The sequence below is a fragment of the Pleuronectes platessa genome, chromosome 15 (genome assembly GCF_947347685.1).
Source record: "Pleuronectes platessa chromosome 15, fPlePla1.1, whole genome shotgun sequence".
Taxonomy (NCBI): Eukaryota; Metazoa; Chordata; class Actinopteri; order Pleuronectiformes; family Pleuronectidae; genus Pleuronectes; species Pleuronectes platessa.
Window position 1 is genome coordinate 13,523,266 of NC_070640.1, and position 19,671 is coordinate 13,542,936.

General features: G+C 42.2%; 2 protein-coding genes across 4 annotated transcripts; one reads left to right on the top strand and one right to left on the bottom strand.

Moving 5' to 3' along the window:
• Positions 1-73: 73 nt before the first annotated feature.
• Positions 74-11,498, top strand: zgc:163098 (uncharacterized protein LOC100037380 homolog). 3 transcript variants are annotated; one of them, XM_053440930.1, is made up of 24 exons: positions 74-264; positions 1,799-1,871; positions 2,025-2,136; positions 2,620-2,729; positions 2,890-2,957; positions 3,054-3,178; positions 3,267-3,331; positions 3,409-3,574; positions 3,693-3,892; positions 4,461-4,504; positions 5,688-5,792; positions 5,894-5,960; positions 6,182-6,348; positions 6,438-6,600; positions 6,683-6,762; positions 6,860-6,947; positions 7,036-7,164; positions 7,309-7,498; positions 8,188-8,268; positions 8,346-8,409; positions 8,526-8,679; positions 8,896-9,006; positions 10,060-10,238; positions 10,329-11,498. In XM_053440930.1, exons 2-24 carry the CDS (start codon positions 1,806-1,808, stop codon positions 10,447-10,449), a joined length of 2,655 nt encoding a protein of 884 aa, XP_053296905.1. In that variant the 5' UTR covers positions 74-264; positions 1,799-1,805; the 3' UTR covers positions 10,450-11,498. The 3 variants fall into 3 exon arrangements, with proteins under 3 accessions (XP_053296905.1, XP_053296906.1, XP_053296903.1); XM_053440931.1 differs by lacking the exon at positions 74-264 and adding an exon at positions 298-431; XM_053440928.1 differs by lacking the exon at positions 74-264 and adding an exon at positions 377-511.
• Positions 10,805-19,629, bottom strand: wdr44 (WD repeat domain 44). The gene is made up of 20 exons (XM_053440932.1): positions 19,076-19,629; positions 18,234-18,267; positions 17,337-17,414; positions 16,385-16,991; positions 16,143-16,282; positions 15,936-16,031; positions 15,705-15,841; positions 15,242-15,325; positions 15,027-15,133; positions 14,304-14,455; positions 14,080-14,218; positions 13,931-13,995; positions 13,693-13,809; positions 13,454-13,576; positions 13,171-13,362; positions 12,962-13,063; positions 12,736-12,851; positions 12,120-12,247; positions 11,888-12,022; positions 10,805-11,802 (listed from the first exon to the last, which is right to left on the bottom strand). Exons 1-20 carry the CDS (start codon positions 19,150-19,152, stop codon positions 11,714-11,716), a joined length of 2,718 nt encoding a protein of 905 aa, XP_053296907.1. The 5' UTR covers positions 19,153-19,629; the 3' UTR covers positions 10,805-11,713.
• Positions 19,630-19,671: the final 42 nt, after the last annotated feature.

Sequence of the window (19,671 nt, forward strand, 5' to 3'; positions counted from 1 at the left end):
ATAAAAACCCATCATGTATATATATATACATAAAGGAGGAAGCAGTGTGCACATGAAGGATTAACCCTAGCAGTCAACCATCTCATTTAAAAGTAGTGCGAGTGAATATGTAGGAGCGGTGAAGCAGCCTCGTCGCTGAAGGAGGCGTCCTCTCTACCGGAACTCCAGTCGGACATCACGCCTCCTGGCAGATTTCGTGTTGTGATACAAACACATCGTCGTCGCAGCCCAAAAAAATGGTGAAGCAGTAGCATGACACACGTTGTAAGTCACCGTCTCGGCCACACGTCACGGGGCTATGTGCATGCAGTGTGCTTTTTGTTTTATCCTGTGCGGTCGCTCGGTGGGTTTTTGTGGCGACACTCACTGTTGCACTGAGCTGTGTTAGCTTGTATCTGCAGGGTTAGCAGCTGGTAGTGATGCAGATGGAGGTGGGTGTTTGCATGCGTGTGTGTGTTTGTGATGCTGTTATGCTCGGGACTGATGAATGGTGGAGAGACGAGGCTTGTTTGTAAGTATTGCTCACGTAGAGGCTGATGCTAGCTCACCTGCTAACTGGAAGGGGGGGGGGCGTCCAGCTACAGCTACAGCTAGCCGAAGCTAACGTTAGCTAGGTGAAAGGAAACCAGCCTGGGGGAAGTCCAGGCCTTTTTGTTTTAAACGTTAGACACCGAGCTACAAATGGACTAAAGCAGCCCCCAGAACTATGTTGAATCTTATTATCAGGTTGAAACAGCTACACGCCTTGGTGGAGTGACATGCCATTAGCTAATGGAAGTTATTCCCATTCCCACATATGTCTGAGCAGTTGTGTGTGGGTAAAGATTAGCACTTTAGCCTAGTGCAAAGTTTCTCTGTGTTTACAATCTGACCGTGTGAAGGAAGTGATGCTGCACGAGCCAAATAATCTGATGTGACTCAACCAGCAGACACAGACTCCTCCTGTCCTCCCCCCCCCCCACCAACAGCAGTAGGGAGGTGACTCCTCACTGACCCTGAGGGAGAGATGCACAGTCTATGCACACAACGTAAAGCATGACAGACCTGTTTCATGGACTCCAATGTTCCAGTATAAACCTGATCAGTAGAATAGTCTGAATAAGTCACTGCCACTGATGACCTTACCCAGGATAAGGTCGCACTCAGGACACATGCTCTGTATTCATGCAGGGCTTTTCTAGTCTCGATGATCACTCCGTGCTTTATGGTGCCGTTTTGCCCCTTCACACACTCACTTTCATACAGTGCATGTGTGCACCATGTGGAATACTTGCATTTTTAGTCCCATTATTCAGACATATATTCGTCTTAATCCCATTAGAACATCCTATTGGAATTTTCATAGGATGGCATCGCTCTTGCCATCAGGGGCCGATCGGCTTTGCAAAGGCCTTCCTGAGCAGATAAGGCTTGCAGCGTTAGTGACTTCTTTTTTATAGACTTTTCACTGTTTTCAGCGTTTTCTTTTCACCTTTTTTATTATTTTTTTATTGTCAAAATTACAGATTTTATGTGTTCAGGTTTTCATAAGACAGAGGTCACTTAATTTTAAACCCTACCTGGTTTCCGACTGACATCTTTGTCACATTGCCTCCATCTGATTATTTCTCCTATATATAGAATATTCCTCGAGCAACTCATGCAAACCTAATCAAATCCTTGACTTATTCAAGTAAATATTCAGATTTTTGATTTTAGTAGAATGGGTCACTGTCATCCTTTTATTTACATATAAGAATTAGCAGTTTGTCATTAATCTTACAATTTTATTTGATTCATCTGTTTCTTTGTTTTGCAGTTTGAGAATGGCAGATAAAAAGGGAAAAACTGTGATCAAAACAAGGAAAGAGCAAGAAAAGATTAAGAAAAAGGTAAGGAGGTTGGGGTAAATGTAATATTACATGTCATTTAGTGCATTTCAATAAATACATGTGCATGTATATTAGTAATCACCATCAAAAATTTTACCTAAGGGATAAAAACTTGTAACTATATGCTCTGCATGTCTCTGTTTGACATTTTAGGAGGAAGAAAAAGCAGCCGAGGTTTTTGAGGAGTTCTTGGCCTCGTTTGAGACGAACCAGAAAAGCGGAGTAAAGACTTTTGTCCGCGGTGGTATCGTGAATGCAACTAAAGGTCAGAACAAAAAATGTCATCACTTTCAATTTAGCATAATAGTAGGACGCAGCTAGCTCTCATTTCTGTTCCTCTGTGAAATAATTGAGTTATTAGTTTTTTAAATGAGAAAAAGGAGAACTGAAAAGATTAACTAAAGAAAATCATGCTGACTCATAGTTTCCACTTTTAGACCCAATAGTTGGCTCTGCATTATCACACTGATGTGAATAAGGCTCTTTCAATACTGAGCAGTTTTTAAACCTACTCTTACACATGGAGGCTGTGCTTTTAATCTAAATGTTAACTACAAAAGCAGCTGCAGGATGGAGACTTAAATTCTTATCAGTCTGTAATGGAAGCTGCTCAGACAGAACGGGGGCAATTGCAGAGCCTTCTACTCTTTTTACTCATCTAAATTACTCTTACCTAAATTACAGTTTGCACACCTTGTGAATTGTTGAGTTGTCAGTGTTCATGAACTTCTGTTTTTTTTTTTTTCAGAGGAGGAAGCAGCAGAGGTCAAGAAAAATAAGCTGTATCGACCTCCGACAAAGTTTGTCCCTGGGTCCCAGAATGTCTCCCCAGTATCATCCTCTGAAAGCAGAAAGGCTGTAAGATGCATTTGAATGTCTACGTGATGGCGTAAATACTGAAATCAGTATAAATGCTAACACAATATTTACACTGATCTTTAAATGCTGTTTACGACTTCTCTCTTCGGGCGGTGCAGTTGTGCAAATCTGTTCTAATGGCTGCCTGTTTGATCCACAGACATTTAAAAGAAGGACAGATGAAAAGAAGAAGAGTAATCTCGAACTTTTCAAAGAGGAACTTAAGCTGTAAGTGTTTTTGCAAATCAACCTGATATCTTTTTATAAATTCTATTTGCATGTGAAAGCCTGTTTTTTAATATCTTAAAAAAAACAAACATGCAGAATACAAGAAGAACGTGAGGAAAGGCATAAAAGGAAGACAAATGACCCTGGCACAGGAGGAGGAGGTGTTGGAGGTGGAGGAGGAGCATATGGCGATCTGGATATACCATTATCAGGTCGATCAAGTAAGGGTCTCTCTTCAATATCAATGTTTTACTAGTTGAAAATGTTGCTATCCTCTCAACAAGTTAAGCTTTTTTTTCTTCCCCTCAGCTTTATATGATGACCTGACTGTGCCAACCACCACTAACCTCTACATCAGCTGCATTAGCCCAAAGGTAAAGGAGCACTCTGACTTTGTTTGGCTCCAGGCAGCCCAGATGAACCTTTCTCACACTGTTTTCTAAAATTTCAGATGAATGAGGAGTTGCTGTGCAAAGAGTTTGGTAAGTATGGTCCCCTAGCCAGTGTGAAGATAATGTGGCCCCGCACTGATGAGGAGCGCAACAGGACCTCCAACAGAGCCTTTGTAGCGTTCATGACACGGAAAGATGCAGAGCGAGCCCTGGCTTCACTTGATGGTACAGTTGACTCTTATAAATAGCTTTGCTTTATATAATAACCATCCTCCCTTTGCTTTGTATTGTATGGTTATGTTCCGCACTGACTGTGCTTGAGGAATAATGCTTTGTATTGCAGGTAAAACGATTATGGGTTTTGAAATGAAGCTGGGGTGGGGAAAACCAGCTCGCATTCCACCTCAGCCTCTCTACACACCGGTGGGGGTGAGGGCCACGCCGCCTCCCCCTTCCGGTCTGCCTTTCAATGCCCAGCCGAGGGGTCGCTTCCGCAATGACTTCACTAAGCCACTGGGCGTGTCCAAAGGGGAGCTTGACAAGGTAAAACTAGGTCTGGGGACGACTGTGTGACCGGTATTTCTCTGTAATGTGAATTTTCACTCGGCTCTAAATGCTCATTTCTCTGACCAGTAATTTATGTAAAAAAAAAATTAGAAAGGATAAGGTTTTTAAATGAGATTACTGAAAATATATCATTTAGGCCTTTATGCTAAATTAAAATGCAATTGTCAGTAATAACTGTTAAAAAAAAAGGGAAATATATGAGGATATTGTTGCATGTTTGTTTGTTCATTGAATTCATCACCATGCTCATGTAGTGCTGTATTACAGGATGCAGTGCTATGTACAATGCAGTAACAGTTGGACTGTGTGTAGCATTAATGCCTTTTAGCTCTCAAATCTTTCCGATAAATGTAGGTAGTTTAGACGGTTCAGCATTAAAGAATCATTTACTGGAGTAAATCACCTGTGTCACCCTGCCCCTCCTCCATTTCACTGACTGTGAATGCTATCGTGGTTCTCTATGCTGTATGTATCCTGCAGTGTTTCATCTGTACAAGTACTCACTTATTAATATTTTCACCATTTGGTTTGACTTCACAAACAGACTCTGTCCGAAGCCGTAGTCAAAGTGGTTATCCCAACCGAAAGGTACACACACTCTTCTTACTACGACTGACCAGCTGTTAATAACAACAAGTGTTACAGGACGGAGGCTGTGGTGCACTCCTCTTATGTCCCTAGAGCAGGAAGTCCCGAGAGCTGTTTCTGCATTTGATGTATAGCACAAGCATTCACCTCAGACTCTATGTAGTGTTGCAACACTTTCCGTTGTCAGTGGACAATTTGACATCGTAGCTGGGGGTGCTTATTTTAGATGTCAGAAGTCACTTCGGCCTCAGATTTCGGTGTAGTGAATGTTCTTAGCATATTTTATATTTTCACCTGTAGTTTGTTTGAGTAACTCCTTGTTATTTTGAAGTGAATAGCTGCAGACTTTGTGAATGACTATAAGCTTTATTGATTTATACCAACATCTTTGAGCCCTGGGTTTCCCGTGGGCTGGCTGAGACACTGCAGACCGATACAGCTAGAAGGCAGATTGATTTTTAAATATTAACCCGAGCCAGGATTATGTCAGATGTAGGTGGATGCCAATGCTAAAAACTAGGTAATGAGAAACAATAAATATGAATGTTTGACTGAAGTGGCAGATGAGACACAGAGTCAGCGACACTGCATGAACAGACTGCACGCCAACTCCACAATAACTATTCTACAGGATGGAGCTTCTTGTTGAAATGTTATCAATCATATGGTGATGTAAATCTGTCTCTTTCTAGTTATCGTTCTTAGATTCTCAAGCTTTGTTTTTTCCTTACAAGAGAATCACTTAATCGCTTTGACATGAAGCCCAACAGAATTACATTGAGACCATTAGTTTGGTGACCATATGACAGTCTACAGCTGAGATGAGGTAGTGGTCATAATAACAATCTTGCAGAGTCATAATATTAGTTTCTTCCCTTCAATTGAATGGATTTTATGATTGTTTCCATTTTTTTTTTACCTGGAAATATTAAAACATGCTGACACAGTGCTTGTCCCATTTAGATGGGGGGGGGGGAGTGACAGTTTTGTGTAATATCACCTCATAATCAATATGTTTAGATAGTGAATGCCATTGAATAAGACTGTCGGGGTCAGTTTCAGTCAGCCAGCAGTTTGCATGGACCAGCCGTTCACTGTGGACAGGTATCAGAGAACTTGTGTAGTATCTGACAGAGACAGTTTGACTCAAACCCTGGTCTGATACTCTCCTCTCTCTCCACAGGAATCTATTATTACTTATTCACAGGATGATAGAGTTTGTGGTGCGTGAAGGACCTGTCTTTGAAGCCATAATAATGAACAAGGAGAAAAACAATACAGAGTACAAGTAAGCGCTGCCGTACCTTTTAGTGGGTGGATCTCCTAAGTAACCTTCTGAAGACGTGAGTAGTAAAGTATGTTTAATTTCCTCTTTCTTTGCTGCCTCAGGTTCCTTTTTGACAACAAAAGCCAAGATCATGTGTACTACCGCTGGAAGCTGTTCTCCATTCTCCAGGTATTTCCTTATGAAAAAGGTGCAGCCTCTGGGTTAGTCTAGAATCTAGAAAATCTGAAAACTTGTGAATACTTATAATTTACTTGCTAATCAAATTTGTATTGGGAATAGCCAATTTGAACACTCTCAATCCTTTCGAGATAGATATTTTACCCCATGAAAATCCAACTGGTGTAGCTCTATGTAGGTATCCATGTATCTGGCCTCCATCTCTTCCCCAGGGTGAGTCCCCGACAGAGTGGAGAACCACAGATTTCCGTTTGTTTCGAGGAGGCTCCTTGTGGAGGCCCCCTGTCCTAAACAACTACTCTCAGGAGGAAGAGGGGACAGAAGCGGAGGAGGAAGCTTCTCCTGAGGAGGAGGTGAAGAAAGGGCAGCTCAGAAATGAGTAAGTGTGTCTTAAAGGCATTCACAGGTTTGTAAAAGTAGTCAAAAGTGTGAAATGTAGACCTCTCATACGTCTGTACACCATTTCAGGCACAGGCTGAGACTGGAGATGTTGCTTAAAGAGCTCACTCCAAGTCGAGAAGATATAGCCAGCGCCATGCTGTTCTCTCTTGAGCGGGCAGATGCAGCAGAGGAAGTAGTGGGACTCATCGCTGAATCTTTTGCTTTGCTTCAGACGCCCCTTCAGAAGAAGGCAAGTGGCTTCTTTTAGGTCTTTATATCCAGGAGCTTAAACAGAATGTGTTTGTGAAGTATTTTTGTCCTCGTTCTTACAGATTGCCAGATTGTATCTCGTGTCAGACATCTTACATAACTCGTGTGCCAAAGTCGCTGGTGCATCATATTATAGGAAATAGTAAGAGACTTGCCACAAAAAACCTTTAACATATTTATAACTTTCTGTTTCTTCTTCGTCTGACAGTGTTGACATGTTTTTGTTCTTGTCTTTTCAGTTTTGAAACAAACCTAACCCAGATATTTGCAGACCTTAATGCAGCACACAGAAATATACAAGCCAGGCTGCAGGCTGAGCAGTTTAAGGTATTTCTGTCTTTATTTGCCTCACACAAGGACATTTACCCAAAAAGAACCACAATAAATAAATCATTTTCGCATATTATCTCCATAGCAAAAGGTCATGAGTTGTTTTAGAGCATGGGAAGACTGGGCCATATACCCCGAGCCTTATCTCATCCACCTTCAAAACATCTTTCTGGGTTTTGCCAAAGCTGTGGAAGAGCTGCCGGAGACAGTAGAGGTGAGCTCAATGTTCCTCTGCTCATTATGGACACTATGACCCTTTTGTAATGACATTTCGACAATTGGACAGCTGTTCATGTTAAAAATGTATTTGAACATCACACAAAACACCAGCAGTACAAAAGTATATGTCTCCTTGTAGAAATCATCCTTTGAGCTGGATGGTGCGCCCATGGACAACGCACCACTAGATGGGTTACCATTGGACCGAGCTCCTGTGGACGACCTGGACGGCTGCCCCATGGGCTGGGACCCTCTGGATGGAGTCCCTGCCGATGACTTAGATGGCGTTCCTTTAGGAGCCGTTGTGGATGACATCGATGGAATGCCCTGTGAGTAACATGCTCCTTCGTTTCCTGTTACTGTCTTTTATTATCTGTCCAGGTCAGGTGTCTCAGATCGATACAGTGATCCACCCCATTGTGTAGTTGAGTGTGTACTCTAGTCTCCATGGGAACACGGCATGCAGTGGGTTTTACTTCAGGGATTAGAAAAGCTCATCAACTTAATTAAATGCAAATGTAAACTATAATCATTATGTGACTTTTGGCATTTTGGACACTTTCACATCTACTCTGTGGGGTCTGGATTAACCATCCAAAATTTAATCAGACAAAAAGAAGGGGTCTTGATCCTGATCAAACCATGGCTGGGTTTGTGTAAAAACACTTTAATGGATCGTTCAGACTTTCAGACCAATTGCAGAAAGTTAAGACAGCATTAAATAATAGAAAAAGAAAGAGAAGTGGAGGCCAGAGTTTCCCAGGCTCACAGGATTGCTTGAAACTAAACCGTTCATTTATTTTCTCCATTAAAGTAGAAAGAATACGAAGTGCTGAATGTAGCTGATAGGATATGCATGTGTCATACAACATTCTATAGTGATCTTGCTAAATTGCATTGTCAAACCCAAACTATCTGGCTTTAATATAAATAATGCAAGTAAAACTTGAACCTTGGTAAGGACTTTCAGGTGTTAAAACTGTCCTTGCCCTGAACCAGCTGTCTTTTTTCCCCTCAGTGGATGAAGGCAACGCTCCCCTCTCCATAGTGCCTTTGTCTAAGTGGGAGAAGACGAGTGATACCGGGACTTTTTCTGACGGTAAATCAGGTCAAGATAACTCTGTATCATATCACTTCCTCCTGCGATCCTGCTCAGCTTTCTCCATTGTCTCCCAGCAAAGGCCAAGTCTAAGTGGGACACCGTGGCGGAGCAAGACGGTGAAGATGAAGTGAATGTCAGGTGAGCACCCAGTGGTCGTTCTCAATGCATCATCTGTGAAAAGCATTCATAGTAATATATAAAACACCTAAAATGGTTATGGAGATTTACAGTTGTCCTCTCCCTCGTGGCGACAGCGTCAAGTCGCAGGACGTGGAGGAGGATTCAGAGAGTGACAGCACTGATGAAGACTCCGGCAGTTCATCAAAATATGAAAGTGCAGACTTCCAGAGCTCCCTCCGAAGTTTTCAGATGTCTGAGAGCAAACGTAAGAGGTTGAGAGAGCTGGAGGCAAGTGCACATTTCTTTAAATCTTTATCTAGGTTAGCTGAAAATAGTATTTGAAACACTGTGGTCATTTTTTGTAATTACTGATAATTGAATATAACAGTAAAGAACATACATTAGAGACCAATAATTTGCTGTCTGTCTGACGTGTGATTCTTAACCATTCTGAAAATATTTGAAAGTTTCGAGATAAGAACTGATAAAATGGGTCTGACACAGGTGAAGGTTGTGAAGTTCCAAGATGAGCTGGAATCTGGCAAGAGGCAGAGAAAGTCTGGAATGAACATACTACAACAAGTGGAGCACTACAGAAACAAACTGCTGCAGAAGGTGAGCTATTGGACAGCTATTAGCATAGCTTTGAATTTATATTGCAATCTTTTAATTGTACATAAATATTCTGATATATCACACATTTAATTATACACCGTTAATATTAACACCTAGTATTTTTTTCTGCAGTGGCACAGATGTGTAATAGAAATGGTCTTTAATTACAAAGGGGGTAAAATTAAGGAAAGTGCTTGTTATAAGTACTGAACATCAAGGAAAGAACTATTACTGATGTAACATACCCGAAATCAGACAGTAATGTGAAACAGCACAGCCTCAGGGCCAGCAGTAAGAGGTCTGCAGATTTACTCCAGTGTGCGCCACCTACAGGGAAGTAAAGTTTAGCCAAAAAAAGGAAACTGCTGTTTGTGCAAAATCTGCCTTCATTTAACTGGAGCCAAGCTTCTGTTGGATGCTAATCATCATTTTAGTTTGGAGAACTTTGTCCAAAAAAAGAAACTAGAATTTATATATATTATATATAATATATATATATACATATAAGACTGCATTTAAATTCTCTAGATCCAGATTTGTATTTGCACCAATTGGAATACACCCCAATGTCAGTCCTCTAAACATATCAGATTTTCATCAAGATCCATGTATTATTCTCTGAGAAATCAAGGAAAATGTGGGAAAACGCCCTATTTTACAATTATATAAAAGTGAAAAAACTTTCCTGGATCCCCAGCAAGATTTTATGGGCATTCTTACAAGCTTCATGTTAATGCATACTGTAGTTTTGCATAAGCTAATAAGGATCGTGGATCATTGAAAGTTAATATTTTAGCTACACTAAGGAAAAAGCATCTGAAAGAATGGATCTTTATGTTGTGAATTTTCATGTTTGATATGGTCTTTTCCAATTATGTTTCCATTTCATTGCGTCTTGCACTGGTCGGATATTGACTGATTGGCTCCCCCTTGTAAAGAACCTGCAGGCTGTTAAATGCAAATGTGTGGGATCTTGTTTTCCAACCAGTTCCATCTGGTGCTTTGCATAGAAGGAGCTATCTGATCACTGTTATTTCATTCTGTCTACTGCAGGAGTTTGAGAAAGATGAAGAAAAGACAGAGAGATCATCGTCGAAGTCCAAAGACAGGTCAAAAGAGGACAGAAGGGACAAAGACCGGAGCAAAAGAAGTGAAGATGGAGACAGAAAACAAGGACGGAGTCGAGATCCTGATGACAAGCCTCATAAATCGAGGAGTATCTCTCCTCTAAGGTTAGTGCCCTTAGGTGTTTTTTGTAACGTACTTAAGTTTTCACCCTGATTGTTCTTGAAATAACTCTATTGTTTCGGCTTATTTAACAGGAATAGGTCTCCTAAACGATCCAAACGTTCCCGATCACCGTCTCCTGTCCGAAAGGCAGGAAAGTCCAGATCACGGTCACCTCATCGCTCCCACAAGAAGACGAAGAAGAGCAAACATTGACTCTCAGCTCGGGACCTTGACCTCCATTCGCTTGCTTGTGTCCATGGGTTGGACGCTGCCCCCTCGCAGCGCTCCTTAAACAGACGGACACTTCAGTACGCTGAATCCTGACTTACACTATCCATGCAAGATTCAGCGACCTTTTTGTATCAGTTTGAACACTGTAACTAATTAAATATATTTTGTTTTAATGTTTGTTTTTAAAATGTCAACAAGAAATATCGCTGCAAAGATCCGACACGAAAATAAATCACCTTCGGTGATGAACAGTGTGTGTGTCTGGAGGAAATGATTGATAGGGCCAGGTATCAAATTAGTGCTCTACTGAATTGATTTTCAAGGTTACACCAAAAGCTTAACCAGCAGTTTGTGTGGATTTTTATTGAGGAAATTAAGAGAGCATCATTTGGTTGTTTACAAAAGCAGTAAGTAAGCAATGTTACATAGTAAATTTACAGTACTATTTTATATAATGAAATGTGCTTTCATTGGTCAAAGAAATGTATCAAAAGTATTTCAGAACCAGTACTCGCTGAAAAAAACCTATGATACCCAGCCCTGATCAGTTGGAACCGTGTACAGATGTCCTGTATCAAATACTGTATTTACTGTGATCCGCTGAAATGTTTCTTACTTGAGGACAGCTTCAATTTTGAAAAGCGATCTAGATTTCTTAGGCACAAATAGTTTGTAAATGACATTTCAAACCACTTTGCTCTCAAGACAAATGGTTACATCTGTTAACACAAAGACGCATTAAAATTTGAGACGGACATTAGGACAGTGTCTTGCAATTGTTAGGAGTTAATTTCTCTGAAATGTGGAAGCAAAAACAGACTAGTAAGGTGGCCATACTATTGAAAATAGCTTTCTAGCTACACTTAGTCTCCATACAGCTATAACCTTACACATCTGAACAGGTTTCGTTTCAGCTCAAACCACACAGACAGTTGGCATTCAGGCCGAGTCTCCTTTTTCTTAATGCCAAAACCATTCACAGTTGCTTGGTATTAAAAAATAAAAAACAGAAATGTGACAGGGAAACACAACACGTTCTGCTTTGTAGAGTCAATTTCTTCCACCCGTTCTCTCCTCCTCCATTTTAGGGTCCCTGTTGTCCTGAAAACGCTCTGGACAACTGTCTCAGAGCAGTAACCGTTAGGTAGTTGGGGGACGATCGACGACTCCTGTCGGGCTGAAACACATCTGTAGGACCAGTGTTCACAAGACAGGCCTGAACGTGAAGATTTTCACCCTGAGCTGCTCAGAACTTTTTTACATTGATGAAAACCTTGATGGCTCCGGTGAAGTCGGCAGAGAGAAGAACCTCTGTGTGGTCTGTCTTCAGGGCTCCTGCAAAGGGAAGCACAGTGTTACAGCACTGAAATGACCGGCCTGTCATGTAAACTGAACATGAAAGAATTTTCAGTGAACGTACCTGAGGGTATTGTTTCTGAGTCTTCGGAGTCCAGGCTCTTGCACTCTGCTTCTGGTTTCTCTGCCGTGGTGTCTTGTGGAACAATAAGGCCTGGGTGGGGTGCAAAGATGGCGGAGGTGACCACTGCATTGTGTGCTGAAAGAAAATGTAATTAGTGACAGTAAAGGCGGCGCAATAATTAGACAGGAAGTTGTTATCGAATGCTGTTTGTGATTCAACACATCACAGTTACCTTTAATCCCTTCCCAGAAGTCATTGCGGTCTCGTCGTACCGATGTGAACTTGCTCAGGTCGTGGTAAGTGCTCCAGATGTACACGTACTTATCCTCTGAGCCACTGACAATGAACGAGTAGTCATGGCTGTAGGAAGACAGTCACACAATACATCATTTTTTTTCAATAACAGTATAGCCCATCCTGTTTAAGGGTTACAAGAGCTGTTTTCAGACATGAACTCTGGAAAAGGCTTCTGCTAATTTAGCATTTCACACATGAAGAAAAGCAGCAGGAGATTGTCGGAGTCAGATGTGTTCTCAAAAAGAGGAAGATGTTATTCAGGGGAGGAGCTGCGTCTGGGTAGAGCGTGCAGGACATGACGTGTAAATCGGCTCTTATCGTCTCTTGAATCTCGTCTCTCCAAATTGACACATTGGTCAGTGGTGCTTGGAATTTTACTGCCATATTCTCACATGGGACTATTAATTACGGGACTGGCTGGAAAAGTTCTCCAAAAGGTCCGGAGTAACAGTTTCCAACATTTGCACTCAACACGAGGTAAGAGCCGGTCTGAAAGCACCTTCAGTATCAACAATGCTAGTTCAAAATGCTCAAAGCAAAGTCATCCCCACCTGAAGCTGGCCTTGATCTGGCTGCTGCTGTTGACGTAACCCTTGTACTTCATGGACAGAGACAAGTCCCTCAGGTCATAAAGGCGAATGCGGGAATCATTTGAGGTCACCAAAATCTGTGAAGGACAAACAGGACTTTTGTCTTAAAATAAATCTCTCGGATATACTTCATTACATGGACATCAGTCATCCTGTAGATGTTTGTGAAGTGGAAATCAGATGTTACCTTATTCTCTCCAGGTAGAGGTTCGATGCCGGTGATTTTGCGTCCTACTTTGTTCCTGCCTCTGGTGGACCTCACGTGAATTTGGGTGTGGTATTTCAGACGCTAAAGTGACGCACAGACAGAAAGATTGATTGGATGTAACCTGGAATGAATACTGTCTGGACATCAACTGATAACAGACAAAGAGGAAGGGAGGGTGATCTGGTTACCTCTGTGTCGTAAAAGATGCATCGGCCGTCGTAGGTGCCAATTACAGCATACTTCCCATTTTGGCAGAAGTTGGCAGCAGTAATGAGACGTGTCTGGCCGTCCACCTCGTTCCAGAGCGCCACCTTCTTGTCAGGAATGTTCCAGAGCCGTAGCTTCCCATCCAGAGAGCCGCTTAAAAAGTACCTGTCATCCTGAGAAGCAAGGAAAAAGTGTTACTATAAATACATTTGGATGGAAGTCTGGTTTGTGTGGAGACAAGTAATGCAATGTGAGTCAACTTACTCTGGGATGAAAAGCAATGGCTGTGACAAAATCAATGTGCTGAAAGCAGCAGAGACACTCTCTCCTGGATATGTGCCATAGTCTGACAGTTTTATCCATGGAAGAGGAGAGGAGGAAAAAGTTCTAGATTGAGACAAAAATTGAAAAAATGTTACGAGATAAACCTCAGCCGTGCAATTCCCTAAAATATGTGAAGAGCAGGGGACAAAAGGGTGAAGATGGGACAATATGACCATCACCTTAGACCAGGACAAGTCCAACAGATCAGCTGTGTGTCCCTTGTACTTGCAGAAGGGGACTTGACGGAAAGGGGCGTTCCTGTCTTCTGTGTCTGGGTCCTCTGGAACACAACTTGCCTAGGGTAAGAGTTTATTAGGCCATGAGCCACAAGACTTAAATATAGCAATAATCACCCTGTTAGCAATTTATTCTGGAGGCCTGAGAACCCATAAATCCAAAGTCATTAATGTCACTCACCCCAGGATCATTGTCAGATTTAGAGGAGCATAAACTCTCCTGAGACGGAGATGGTGAAACGCGACCTGAAGGAACAAAAAGAAAAATATTACAGCCAAAGCCAAGCTTCTGAATTAAAGACACCAAATCTGAGCTGCTGATGAGGCTACCTTCAGTGTTGTACTTTAATCTCATGTTATTGAAGTAGTCAAAGGCAGTCTTCAGGACCCAGATGCGAACCACGTTATCTTGGCCTGCAGTAGCCAGCAGCCTCCCACAGTGAGAGAACTTCATCGTCCAAACAGCGCCCTGAGACCGAGACAACGATACTGTAGTACATCAGTGCACATCCATAATTAAACATAAGAGACAAATCGAAATGAGCTCCTCTCACCATGTGCTCTCCACTCAGGTCCTGCACAACCTTAACCTGATCAAAATCAAAAGGACCCTTGAAGCTGTGCGCTGCCTTGAACTTGGCGGGCCTGGTGTACGGCATGCCCTCATCGTCACTGGATGACGGGTCGTCCTGATCTGTGTGAAACACTGAGCCCACAAGAAGAAAAACTAATTCAGAACTGAGATATTCAAAACTTGCACGGCAGCAGAGGCATTCATGATTAATGAGCATGTGTTGGCTTTAAAAATGACGTAGAAGCTCAGACTGATTAATTTAGCAAGTGTTGTGTTAGAGCAGGTACATTTCCTCCATTTATTCATAAATCTGAAGAGCCCCATCCACAGGTAATACCAATACTTTTTAAAGTGAAACATGTTCCCCTCAGGAAATAGAAAGAGTTGGTCAATGAGAAAAGAGAATCAAGCTGTTTATCCTGTGACGTTATCATTGTCAAGATCATTTCACAGATAGTAATCTCTACCTGCATTGTGTTGTAATTTGAATTATTAATATAAAACTAATCACCCTGTTGTGAAATGTATTTGAGTAGCTTATGTGCAGTGTAAAATATAAAAACCCACACTATACTGTACAATCTAGTTTTGAGCAGCACATTTACAATTATAGTTTCTCACTGAAACACACGATTACATTTGAAATGTCTCTGAAGTGTTTAAATGTCTTCAGAAACAGCTTTAAATTGCTGTGTTCTTTTACCTTCATCCCGCACACTTTTGACTTTGTTGACTGCCTTCTCTCCGTATTCCCCGGCCAGATGCTTGGCTTTCTTCACAGACTTGCCCAGGAACTTTTTAAACTGGGTTCTGTTCATAAAAATGGTATGAACAGTATCCAAAAAATATTAGATCTTGTAATGTGAAGGGGAAACATGATTTCCCAGCAAAACGATTCAAGAAGTAACTACTCCTTACGTTTTCTGTTTCAGTTTCCCTCCATCTGTGTCTGTCAGTGGGGCCTGAGACTTTTCGTCATCATCTGACTGTGCTGCATCGTTCCTGTTAGGAAAAGATACCACAGAAAATATAACATTTGTTTAACTGTGGGGGAAATGTTTTATACATATTTAAACCATCCAAACACAATAAGCCTGCAGAGCTTGATTTGATGGTTTGTCTGGATCATTATATTCTGTCCATGTTTGACTTTTTGTTGTATAGTGTGTTATATTACCACACAAACTGCTTCTTATTTTTAACTGTGACTCTAACACTGTTTTCCTTGTCTTTTTATTTTCATTTTATGAATGCATCCAAGTCTTCAAAAAACACTGGGTCACTCACTTGACAGTTTATGTAAGGGACATATAACCCTGCCCCCCCTCCACTGAGACAAATCAAGTCATCAGCGCATACAGAGAAAATATTCTCTTCTTACGTAATGTACTCCTTGGTCCTTCTCATGATGTGCAGAGTGAGAGGGTTAATTCCAGCAGGGAGTTTCTCTTCTGCCTGGATCAGAGGGATCTCTTCACCAGTGTCCAGATTCTTGATCATCACACTAGCCAGGATTTCCTATTTTAAGGAAAACAAACATTTGGTGTGTCGAAGTTTTGGAGAAGGAATGTGCAAGAGGTTGACTTATGAAGAAACACGGCGGGACTCTTACCTCATCTGTCAGTTCTCGACCAGAGTTGGAACGTGGACGGTGAGGGCCTGGAGTTGCTCCTCCGCTCTGAGATGGCCCCTGTTCATCCTCATTTTCCTAAAAAAAAAAAAAAAAAATCAGTTGTGCAATAGTGCTGTGGATAAGGGAACTGTTGCCTATGTGGTTCCAACACCATTAAAAACATGTTAGGTTCCCAGGCTCACTCACCTGAGCCGTTACCACCTTTTCCCCACTGGTGGCACTGGCTAAATCCAAGGAATGCTGCAGCTCTTTGGTTAAACTCCTCACAGTGCTGCTGGGAGAGACCAGGCCAGAGGGCTCCAGAGCGTCGCTGCAGACTGGACCTACTGTACACCCGAGCAATGATCCAACAGAACATTCCATAATTCAAAACACAGTTTAGATTAAAGAAACACTCATTGACTTTTGTGTTGGTAATTATAATCTACCTTCCAGTCCAATTGGCCTCAGACACTCCTGAGACCTCTTGGAGGGAAGCGTCTGCAACGATGGGGGAGGCGGTCTACGCGGAGGGCCTCCACTGGGAGGGGGTGGGCGTGAGGGGGGAGGCTTCTTGGTGCTGGCTACAATGTCTGGCTCTACAGTGAATTGACGTGGTGGTTTGCTCGGCCCAGAGGAGTCAGAGTCAGCCGGCCTGTCTGTGAATGGTACCTGTTCTAAGATGTCTGCAGGCCTTTGCTCCTGCTCCCCGTCTGCAACCACAACAGCCCTGAATGACTGAGTCTGTCCTATAGTGCTGGTGATGTCTGGGGGCAGTTCTTGTGACCCAGCTGACGGCCCTGGGAGATCTGCGGGATGAGGGGCGGGTACTGAGCATGCTCCATTTGCACTTTCCTGTTGTTCCTCTTGCCTCTCGACAAGCTGAGGTTCGACATCTGCCGCTAATATCTCCACAGGAACTTCCTGAGCATTAATCTCTTCCTTTGGCTCCGGCTCTGCCGTTACATCAACATGTAGCTGATCTAATAGCTGAGCCACTGCACCCACCTCCCCAGCACTTTCCTTTTTACTCTCCTCAATGATGCTATCAATGATCTGTGAGGAAGAGAAAATAATAATAATTTTATTTAACGATAGGGAACCTGTGATGCAAGTTCCCATGTTAAACTTAAGTACAAAATAAATAAATTACGTCTGTTTTTAAGAAAGTCATCACAAAAGAGAAGGATCAAAAGTGACCACAGCATCCACATAAGAACTGGATGGTGTGGGAAAGGACATTTCTAAAACCCACAGCCATAGATGTTGTCTCAATTTGGGTTCAAACGATCTCACACTTTATTCAAACGAAATAAAAACACGGGAATAGGACTTAACTCCAATATTTTGACCGTTTGATGAAAATAATGTCCTTCGGGGCAAAGTAGAGAAAAACATTACCTGGAGAGGATCATCTTGCTGAGTCTCAGACGTGGCCGTGCCGCAGCTCACCTCTATTGCAAGCGATTTCTGGGAAAGCTGTTCAGAAAACAATGGGAGAAATATATAACATACCACAGATGCACAAAGAACATTAGTGAGGTCGAAGACCAGCTTTCATATACATAATAAGAGAGACAACTTTTGCTTTTCTGAAAAGTCAATGTTTTCAGTTCTGAGAGCAAAGTTCACTCCTGGTTCCATTCCAATATCAGTTCAGTGCTGTGTTACAGTTAGACAGTTAGAGTATATCTTATTTGCCATCTGTCACGAGCAGGGCTTATTTGAATTCCAGGTTTAACTGTCGGGAAAGGCAGGTAGAGATTCATTTGCATTTCATTTACATTTTCCTCGCAGTGAAGTTGCACCGGCTACACAATGAAGGAGGCAGGCGACCAGGCAAAGGGCTGAATATTTGCAGACCTGACTCATAACTCAACAGATTGTGTCATGGATTTTCACATGTTGTGAACTACAAGGATAACTAGTGTAAACAGTGCAGTCACCTCTAGCTAGTCAAACACTCAATGTTAGAACAGTGATTAGTAGGGCTCAGTTCAGCCAGCGGTGCCTAAACCTGTAAAATGCTTAACCAAGGCCTGTTTCTGATACACTTTTTGTAAGTAGCAAAGACAAAAGTACTTAGCAAACACATTTTGCAAAATAACAAAGACTAACAACCAACTGCCTAAAATAGATTTGATTAGAAGAGAATTCTGGTATGATGAAATGTAACTGAACTTCAATCTTTAACATGAGGGCTATACTGTTTATAATAATCCCTCCAACAGCAAGTCAGCAAGAAAGTATACTGTAAAATGCCTTGTTTCCACAGTGCAGGGATTTAGATAAACATACCTTAGGTGAAGGAATGACAAACTTTGTGGGAGACCTAAAAAACACACAAAGCGATAAGGTTACACAATGCAACAACAAAACAAATGAACTAAAACTTGAACTCTCTGGATGAGCTTGCAGACGAGTACATAGATACAGAGTTAAACAATTAATAGTGATGATTCATTCCTGACATGTCAAATTACACGATGCGAAGGTGGCGTCAAATCTCTCACACTTTTCCACCGGTTATTTCCCATCATTTAAGGCAGACGAAACCATCCAACAGACAGTGTAGCAAATTAATCGTGATGTAAATCTATCATAAAGTGGTTTTATTTCCCAACATTACTTGGTCAATATTCAACGTTTTAACTGGGGCCATCTGAACTTCCGCCTCCCAGGCTCTCCCACACTGACAGCCAGCAAATACCACGTTGGTGTTAAAACACACAGTTGTTTTGAATGGAAACTGTCGAGCTTCATCTTGGTTTCAGCTTTCAGGGGGAACCTGTTATCACAAACAAGTCCTGTGCTGCCGGGATCTCAGGAATAACATCATGTGATTTGTATGTCGGGACGGACTCTCCCCGAACTGTCAAACAGCCGGTGACCTGCACGTCTGTCCATACAGCACATTGCAATTGTTTAGGAAAATGACTGGCCACTTAACGATAACTTACTTGTCTTCAAAGCAACTTGACAGAGTTCACGTTTCCTTTACTTTAATAGTATCTTTGCCAATTCAACCGGTTAGCTGCTAATGCTAAGTTGGCTAGGCACATACAACTTACAGCCGATAGGATAAAACAAACAGCAGTCCCCTTTAACAACATTGTTTTATAGAAAATGCGTTTCCTTACACTTTAGGTGATGGAGTAAAATTGACGTCCTCGGGAGCATCATAAAATTCCTCGGTGTCACTTGTATCTGACGCCATGCTAACGTGGGTTTAGCTCGCTAGCTAGTCTAAGTAAGTCGCCAGGCAGCTGTCTAGAAGCCTAACCTGCGAATAAACAGAGTGCTGCACGCATGTGCTTGTATCTCTATAGACACTGCCCACTTGATACCGGCGTTAGGATTTAAAACCACTTTCTATTCCCATGTCACGCCATAACGTCTCAGTGAGAAAGCTACAAGCAGCTATGCTAACAAATGTAATCTGGTCGTCGGACTGAGCGACACCGACTGCTCACTAGCATCCAGCGCTGCTTTTTTAAATTCCTCTCATTCGCGGTAAAGTATCCTCCTTAAAAGCAGACGGCAAGAAGCGCCTTTCCCAACACGGTGTGTTTGATGAGCTGTCAAGCTAACGGGGCAAGTGGAGCGCGTCATAAACACAACAGAAGAAAACACATCTGAGAACAGGAGGAGAGTCGAAGGGCGGGGCCACAGGGGCGGAACACAGGAGCCGTCTTCTTCTGCTTCACTCTGACTGCAGCTGCTCGAGGGGTTCCTG